This window comes from Halyomorpha halys, unplaced genomic scaffold (assembly GCF_000696795.3).
Source record: "Halyomorpha halys isolate HHAL.00 unplaced genomic scaffold, Hhal_1.1 Scaffold404.1, whole genome shotgun sequence".
Lineage (NCBI taxonomy): Eukaryota > Metazoa > Arthropoda > Insecta > Hemiptera > Pentatomidae > Halyomorpha > Halyomorpha halys.
In genome coordinates, this window is record NW_027114257.1 from 434,632 (window position 1) to 444,693 (window position 10,062).

The 10,062-nt window shown below is 30.1% G+C and overlaps 1 protein-coding gene across 1 annotated transcript in view; it reads left to right on the forward strand.

Annotated features, from left to right (window-relative positions):
- Positions 1-10,062, forward strand: part of LOC106682323 (UDP-glucosyltransferase 2) — a gene marked incomplete at its 5' end in the record, with an annotated part of 12,714 nt that continues 2,652 nt past the window's right edge. Inside the window, 4 exon segments of the mRNA XM_014423115.3 lie at positions 1-75; positions 4,818-5,489; positions 7,503-7,725; positions 9,114-9,333. Coding sequence (XP_014278601.3) covers positions 1-75; positions 4,818-5,489; positions 7,503-7,725; positions 9,114-9,333 — 1,190 coding nt within the window.

Sequence of the window (10,062 nt, forward strand, 5' to 3'; positions counted from 1 at the left end):
TCCACGGTGTGCTCTCACAGTCACAGCATCTGGTGCAACAAACTGGCAGAACTGTTGGTGAACAGAGGGCATACGGTATATGATATAAAATATTATTAATCTTAAAAATATCTAAGGCCCTTAAGAAATTGGTTTAAATCATTAAAATATAATGTATCGTTACTCAGGTTATGATACCTCATTAGATACCCGATTAACAGGCAAAGCCAAAAAAAAAAGATAAACAGGCAGTAAGAAAATACAAGAAGTACAAAATCGAGCAGTGTAAAAAGAGGCCTTTAATCTTGCCATCTCCCCATCAGCTGACATCGCACTCCACCTGACCATTACCTATATCTTGCATACCTATATACCTGCACGTAAAATACTGCATCAGCATAATATAAGTGGTTTTAGGAGTATCGATCAGCCTGATATCTGTATCAGTTATGAGTTCTCATTGAAGAGGCTAACTAAGCTTACATCACTATCGCTTCTATATTGACCCTGACACAATATTTTTGGCTATCGGCTAATGTATTCTAATTTATGGCGAAGTTATATGGTGTATTTTATGTTTATGATTTTTTATTTTATAAATTGTAAATTTTATGTAAGATACCTATTCAAGTTTTTAAAAAAACAGAAGTTATACGCCATTAAAATCAAACTAAATAAGGAACGCAAGGTTAAAACGATATTAATTTATTATTTAACACTAAATTTGACGAAAAAAAAAATAATCTCCTGAAATATGCCTAGTGATGACTTTATTTTACTTTTTGATAATGTTTTATCTTACTGCTTAAAAAATATCTGAATGTCTGAAAAGCTGGGCAAAGTTGTAGCATTGCTTAATTTTTGAAAAACATAATTTTGCAATTAAAAATATTTGCCTCTATACGTATTGAAGAAGATTGCTCATTTCCCTTGCCCTCCTTCCAGATATATATACTCCTTCCAGATATATATCCTCGAAGTCACTGAGAATTCCTCATAATTTCAAAATAGTTGATTTCATACAATTGATATACATTCAATCGACAGATTTTAAGCGATACTGCACTGGTTTACGCAGAATTTATTACAAAAAAATATGTTGGATTAATTAACTACACTGTTTATAAACAGAAATATAATGAATATTGCCTAAAGGTTTTTGTATTAGCTTAATTCGTTCCATTAAATTTTAAAATCTGGACAAAGGCGCCTTGAAATTCAGCAGAAAGAGATCCGTTTTCACTCATGTATTTCCTTTTTTTTAAATTACCATTATTGAAAAGGAATTAGAGAGAGCAATAGACATGCTAGACATAATAAACCTTTTAAATGTAGAGAACGTCTGATACAGAGAGACATTCAGATCCCAAAGCATTTTAGAAGGGATCATACATTGTATTCAAAGCTGATAGATACTCCGATGTCAACATACTTATTTATGAATTAATAAGTTCAGGTCAGTGATTCAAGTGTTTTCAAAAATTTCATAAATGAATATACTCGAAATTCAAACATGCCAGAATGGTGACATACTAACTTATGATATCAATAACACATAGAACATGTTCATTTTATTAAAGGGAAAATCTAAAATCGCTCATTTTTCATTCCGTGCACCAAATCCTTATACTACTTTGGACACTTATACATAAAATGATTTAATGTACAGCAAATTCGCTAAAATATTAGCCCCAATACAAGTAGATGTATTATATACAAATAATAAAAAAATAATATTTTATGCGTTTAACGTTAATAACGGAGAGCAACACTCTTACGAAAATATATATTTTTCATTACTTCCTATAGTATTTACCTGGCTTCAATTTGAGTACTGTATCGTAGGTTTAATGGTTCATCAGAAGCAGTTTTTATTTTAATTATTTTGGCAAATATCACTATAACTACTACTCATGTAAAGGCAAACGCTATAAATTACTTTAAAGTAATTCCAATAGCTTCAATGTGAGTACTGATTAACATTTTTATGTCTGATTGTTTTGGGGGATATAAGTTTTTATAATCCAGAGGTTTGTTTTCGAACAACGGGCAACCAATATTTAGTGAATATATATCTTGGGGAATATTATGGAAAGCGCTACCTCCTGGAAAGGTAAATACAACATACTGCGTTATGAGATGTTTAACAAGTTTTGATTTGAGAGCTAATTTACATCTGTACATCTAATGCTTCACCAGATATTATTCAGGAATCAAAATTTATTTTCAAACAACAAAAAATCAATATTATCTCGTTTAGTATTGCAAAGATAATTTTAATTGCGCAAAAATGATCGTTATTAACTTCATTTAACTATATACAATTTTTTTTTTTTTCGAACCCTCTAAAACAGAAATAAATAGTGAATTAGTAAGTGCATTACTGTGAAAAAGAAAAGTAATTCGTGTTGTGTCTTACCTTTTACTACCTTTGGTATTTTAAAGTTACCTGTTATGTTTAATAGCATATGTGAGCTATCCATTCTAGAAAGGAACTATTTTAAGTCCGGAGGTGAGGGGGCCTCCTCGTGTTGAATATAAAATTTGAGTTAGATTGCTCTATAAAAGTATACTCCGTCCAGCGCTCTTTCTATGGTGCCCACTTCTTCACCCATTTCAGTATTAGTTAACAGCGCCATCTACGGAACTTCCAAAATTCTATACCACGGAAGATCGTCCGGACTACAGCGTGAAAGAAGGAGAAACACCTGGCTCTAAACATACCGATGGGTGTTCCAATGGTCCTGGAATTTATCAAGAGACATATTAAATTCCTCGGATCCACCGGTGCGGTAGCAACAGGCAGCATTATAACCTCTTGAGCAGTGGTCACCTGGAAATATTGCAATTACGCCTAGACTTAGAACTATTTCTTATGTTCATTAACACTATATGTTTATTACATATAGTGTCGATATAACACTACACTAATATGTTTATTATGTATTCATTAGCACATAACCTTGGTGTACCCCATCACCATCTAATATCACATAGTATAAACCTCTCTTTATACCTTAAAACCTCAACCGCCACATTCATATTTTCAAATGATAACCAATTTCTGAGAAATACTAAACACCAACACACATCATATATTAACTACCAAACTATAGTTTCAAATTGGGTCTTTGAAAAAAAATTAATAAATCATTTCGAATGATAATATACATTTTTACGTGTTTTTCTGGTTGTTCTTCGAATTTACAGATGTTGTAGGTAGTTCCTTTTTAATTTTTTTTAGCTTTCCTAATTGTTTATCAACAGATCTTCAGTTAACGGATTGTGTGTGAAAAAGTTATCAATCCTAATGTATCTCCCTGCACCTAGAATTGAGAAAAAATATACTTTACAAATGCAGAAGAATTATTATCCGTGAAGAAAGGCCCTTGGGGTTGTTCATCCCGGAATTTTTTTTTATTTTAAAACATTCATGAATGTTATGAGAGAATCTATGAGAGCATATATTTTTTGTTTTGCGGGTTTGTTTGGGATGTAGACACGGAACTTGCAGCGCCCTCAAAAGCTTTCCAAGATCTCATCAATAGTACAATATGCAACAATTTCGTAATTATTCTGACTGCAGTTCGTCAGTAAACATTGTACGAACAATAAACACTGCAAGTCAGATGTGATGACAGCCTGGCTCATAGTAGACATTTAAATCGAAATGAGAAAGGCCGGAAACAATCAGGAGCAGTCATGATCATTCAGGAGCAGTCACAATCAGGAGCAGTGCCATCATTCAGGAGCCATCATTCTCCCATACATCTTCCAGATTCAGGTTCTCATCTTTTCTTCAGTGTTAGCATAGCAAGTAGAGTTAAAAGCTATTTGATTCCTTGCAATGTTTTTTTTTTCATCAGTTTAGTTCCTCTTTACATTGTTATTAGAAGTATTCGTGTATTTTACATCTTTATTAATAAGTTTTATGTATAAAAAAACAAAACATTATTTTTACTTGTTCATCTTCTTGACGTAGGAGACTATGAGTTCCATTTCAAGACACGATCTCTATCTAAATAAAATGATTTACCATTATGTCCTAAGGCTAATTCATCATCATCTTTGAATTAATCCGTAACTGTGACAAAATCTTGTAGACTTTCCTTGATTCAATGGCGTCGATAGTTGTACTATATTCATCCGATAAACTGCAACTACCATTCTGCTCCTGGAAGGTTGAAGATGGTATTACCAATGAAAAATAGTCTAAAAAAACAAAACAAATTTGAGTTAAGAGTAAAAAAAAAAATAAAACCTACATAAAATGTTAAACTATAAACGTACATTTATCTCTTTCATCAATGGCTGAAGAATCCAGATTTCCAAAAAGATCAAAGATCGTCTTGCTTCGGTTCCTGATTAAAAAAAAGAAACAGAGGAGGTATCCAAGTAATAAAACGCTCAAGTAAGAAAAATAAAGGTAGTTACGTGACGAGTGTACTGGAGAGATAAATCCGTTTTGAGGCTAGAGCAAAACTGAATTGAGTATAGGCGGGAAGGTAAAATAGGGTGTAACATAAACAAGCGGCAATAAAAACATCAACGGGTTGAGAGAAGGTAGAAAAAAAGTATAAACGGAACAGATAAAATGTTAGGAAAATATGGATGTTTATTTCTCAATATCAGTAAAATGCTCTAGGCTACATCTCTTCTGGGTTAATAATACAGGTAATTTTGCAAAACTATCTACTGGCATCCTTTTTACAAAATGGATGAAATATAAACAATTATTCTTTGCGCTACAGTCAGAAAAAATATATAATTTTGAGATATATGGTTTAATTTCTATAAATTTTGTATTGATATCAGTAGTAAAAAATATTTCCCCACAGGTCACTATACTGGACACGGATCCTCCAAGGAAGAAGTTGGCTAACTTGACAACTTACACGCTGGAAGGAGGGTATGAATTCACAGACGAGTTAGATTACTTAGAATTATCCGAAGATAGTTCTCCTAAAGCTGCCATAGATGGTCTTTATTATTTTTTTGAAGTAAGCTGTCGGAATACGTTTTTTTCTCCAACTTTCAAACGTTTCCTAGCCGAACACTCCAATAAAAAGAAACCATTTGACATGATTATTCATGACATTGGCTGCGAGTGCTTTTTGGGACTTGTACCTCTCCTCGGGAATCCAAAACTCGTATTGGTGACGGCTTTTGGTGAATCTCAAGCCCTATACGTGATGGGAAGTCAGGGTCACATGGTACACTCTCCATTACAACTCACACCTTTTAGTTTTCCAATGACCTTCGTCGAGAAACTGAAAAATCTATATTATACTCTTTATCATTATTATGGTTATCACAAATATGTGAATTCGTTGGACGTTTATTCTAAGGAGCTATTCGGAAAATCTACTCCTCACGTCCGGGAAATAGGGAAGTCAGCTGCCGTTGCACTCGTCAACGCACATCCCCTTCTTGATGGAGCCAAGTACTACAGTCCTGCAATCATCCCTGTTCCAGGATTTCACATCGATGAACCAAAGAAGCTAGATGAGGTAATTTCTTAAACTTTTTTTTCTTTATTACTAAATTAATTTAAAATTATGTATATTGTGCACGCGACAATCAGCTTAACTTACAGTCTAAGATATGAAGATGGTGGATTGGGAAAGATAATAATGAAAGGATTCACTCAGCCTTCTTGATGTTACTAGAGAGCTATTTATAAAACCAAATCCCAACTTCAGGAGTTATTGTAATCCATTCATTTTGTGGCTTCGGTTCTTCTGGAGAATGCTGAGTAACAATCTTTTTTTCTTAACTTTTTTTATTTGTATATAAACGGCCATAGCTGGTCTATTCTGGCTTGTGCACTAACAAATGTTATAAGAGACTGAGGAGAGAAGAGAAACACTTCTCACACACGCTCAAAAACAGTGACGCCTAACTGCGTTGGCCTGCTACACACAGCATACTAAGGCTAGTTGGGAAATGACTTATTATTATTATGTTACAGAGGCATAATCAGTATATATTAAATAAGTAATAAATAAATAGTAATACATTATTTTAATTTTAGTTTATTGATCTTTTTTTTTCTCTGTATCATTAGCTAAAAAAGTCACTTTAAAGTTGTTTACTTTATTTTAATTTTCGTTGTTTGTTTTCTAATTAATGGTTTACTTAATTTATATTTATTGTTGGTTTATATTTTTTATCACTTCATACTTCATACTAGTTTAAATATTTTTATTCTATTTCTTTTTATTACTTGATATTAATATATTAACATTAAACTGACATGTGTTTAATTTATAATTTATTTATTTTAAAAATAATTCAAGTTTATCTAAATATGATATGAAAATGTACCTAAAGCAGTATGTTTCTTACAAGGCAATTTATATAATAGTTTAGACAGTGCTTTTCAATTAGAATGTTTATATCACTAAGCTAGTTTTTATGAAAAGTCCTTTTAATAATTTCTATATTACATAAGATTCCTTTATTAACGTTTCAGGGTTCTTCTCACATCTTCAGCAAGAACAATTTGAAAAATTTACATAGCACGTTACTTCTTTTTTTCTTCTACTTTTCTAGTAGTTACATTGTATTTCTATCCATATTTCATAGTTCAATTATGAATTCAAAATTAAATGTTTCATAATGTTGACTTCTTGTATATTTTATTTTCGCTATCATACTAGACTCTTACTCCAACTTAAATCTCTTTAAAGCCTTCACTATACTCCAGGTTCTTTTCTTGTTTTCAACATTATTATTAATTTATTTCTCTAATTTTTATTTCAATTTTGTTGACTATTGTAAACTGGAAGTTATTGTAGCTAAAATTTGTAGTTATGTCTGCATAATTTGTGTTCCTGTTTTTATGTCAGTTTTGTAATTATTTGTATTTCTTATGTAATTTGTTATCCATAGCTTCCTTTAACGTATTGTTTTAGTATTTTTTTTTTCATTTTCCAAAATCAAAGCATTTTAAAAATCAAAATTGTAGTTCTTTGTTATGATGTAATGTGCCAGTGCTGTTACTCTAGTATTTTCAGCATTTTTCAGTTATTTTCATGTTAAAATTACCTAGTTCTGTTTTTTTTTCTTTATATTTTCCATATGTATATTTGGTTACAAATTTTACAGTTTATTTTGGAATTATTATGAAAAGGCAAACTGTTTTATCAAATATTTTTTAAATGTTGATTAAAAAAAATTAAAAATGAATTTCATTCATTTAAATTATATCTTTTCTGAAATATTTAAGGATACCAATTTATATAGTTCTAAACTAATAGCATATTTTTTTCCCAAACCTGTCATTATTTATAATATTTCGTATTCTTTATAACCTTTAAAGAATAATATATTAATTTGATTTTCAAATACAAATTTTTATTTGCAAATATTGATGTTTGTCTTCAAATTATTGACATTAACAGGCAGTTAGATCTATAAATAAATTCAAATGATTACATTACAAATATATATGGTTAGTCCTTACATATTTGGCAAATATTTAAAAAAGTATATATTTGTTTTTTTTTAATTTTAATTAGGAGACCCAAGCATTTCTAGATGGCGCAAAGCATGGTGTCATTTATTTTAGTCTTGGATCAAATATCCAGAGTTCTCTGATGTCAGATGATAGGATCAACCTTTTCCTAAATGTTTTTAAAAAGTTGAAACAAAGAGTTCTATGGAAATTTGAGGACACTAATCTCAAACGATTACCTGAAAATGTCAGAATATCTAAATGGTTGTCTCAAAATGATATACTAGGTATGTGAACAATCATCGAGTTTAATAATACATAACGCCAGTTTTCTCAATACATGGTTATGTGTATGCTTATTTTTTTTTAATTTTTATGTGGGTAGATGGAAATCTTCAAATAAACACGGATAGCCCCGAATTTGTCTGCGTGCCTTTACGTTTAATACCAAAAATGAGCTACAAAAAATATACCTCGGAATACTATATCCTGTAATTTGTCTACTAAAGAAGCTCCTCAAAACATTTATATACTTACCAAAAATGGGAGTATATTTTAATTTTATTTAATCTTGTATAAAAAAAAAATCTCGCAATCCTTGTCATAGGATACCCAGTATTTCTAGATGGTTAAAATTATTAAAATCACCTTTATACACTTAGTATCAACTATTCATCGTTACATCATGGTATAGAGGTTTTAAAGTTAGCAGGTAAAGTTTTCATTCCTTGGTTTCACCTCGAAATATAAGTCAAACAATCCTTGCCAAAATCCTTAAAACACTTTTTTCTCTTGTTTCTCTTTTTTTTTTCTTTCTAGCATTGTAGGAAGGGAAAGTCATCTGCAGGTTACTACCATATTTAAACCATGAAAGTAGAATCATAATTTCATTTTGTGGAACCACGACTAAATACATGTCGAACTTCTCTGAACAGATTCAAACCTGAGCTGCACAATGGTGGGAAACTGCCGTTTTTATGCAAAAACTTTTTTAAAAACCTCCAGTAATTCCCATGAATTTCTGTGTTATTCAGTATGCTGAATTCAATAGATGAATTGATAAATAAATAAATGAATGCATTTATTTTTATTTTTTTAAAAATATTTTCTGGTGTAAATATATGTCTTAATTGTTTCATCATTGAAATCGTTTTCGTCTTATTTTAGTTACACCTTCCAAGAAAGTCTCTGACGTCATACGTCAATGAAACTCACTAAAACGTTGCTCCAATATATATATATCTATATACTCATCACAAAGTTCAATTCTTTTACTGGTCCATCAAAAATTTTCAAATACAAATTTTTCCAGTATTAAATTGGAATAGCCAATGAAATTTAGAAAAAAATAGTTCAAGACACAAACTGACTTTTGAAAAACCACACTTTGTAAACTAACTTTCATTGATATTGACTTGGCCGAAATATTTTTTCGTGGAATAGTTTAAAACAAAATAACAACAATTAAATCACTTTTTCTCAATCTTGAGAATAACATCTGTAAGATTTATAGTCTAAGGCTCAAAAATATTGTTTTGATGGGAAAACTATTTGTTGGGAATTATTGTATAGGTGTTTGAGTAAAAGACACAATCACACTCATCTCACTGCTACAGTTACACAAGTTTGCTATGGTGAGAAAGAAAATAATTAATAATATCTTTATCTGTTACAGCACATCCAAACACAAAGCTATTCATTACCCATTCTGGCTTGTTGAGCACTCAGGAAGCTATCAATCATGGTATTCCGATGGTTTCAATGCCATTTCTTTTGGATCAACACTTCTTAGCCAAAAAATTAGCAAGGCACGGCATTCTTGTTCAGTTATCGTATCCTAAATTGACTGAACATTCAATTCAGCAAGCTATTGAAGAAGTTCTCACAAATACGAGGTACATTTACTTAACAATCTTCTGTACGCAGCATGCATTTATTATGAATAGTATTTTGTAAGGCAATGGATTTATTCAGGGTAAATAATTTTTTTAAAATATTACATGTTTAATTTCTCCAAATGGAAACCAAATAATTAAACTAAATAAATGGTCTGAGTACAAAACTCAAATTCTACATTTAAGCAAATAATAAAAAAATCTAACAAAAAAAATACTGTTTTAAAATGTTAAATTATAATCGCATTATATATTATTTTTATATACATTTTCTCTTTTTTTTCTTAAACTAATAAAATTGGGTTTATGTAAAAATTCTTTTTTGCTTGAATATGTTTTTAACACATTTTACACTGTCAATGTTTACAAAACATGACATGTTACACGTAATAAAATGTGTAAAAATTCACAATGTATGCACTAACAGATCTGAAAAAAAAAAAGTTGGAATTAATGTCAAGTCTGTTTTTTTTTTGTTGTTTTTTATAGGATAAAATTTTAAAATAATAGTTGGAAAACAAGATATGAGACATATACTTGTAAGTTATTTATTAATGAAATATTTTATTACATTAAGAACATCAAAATAATACAAACTTGCAAATAGTAAAAAAATTAAAAACAGCAATGGTTGTATTTTAAAAAGGATGAATAATATGTACATTAAAAAAATAATCAAATTAAATGTAAATAGATATGAAAATAATTAAATAATAAAAAATATGTATG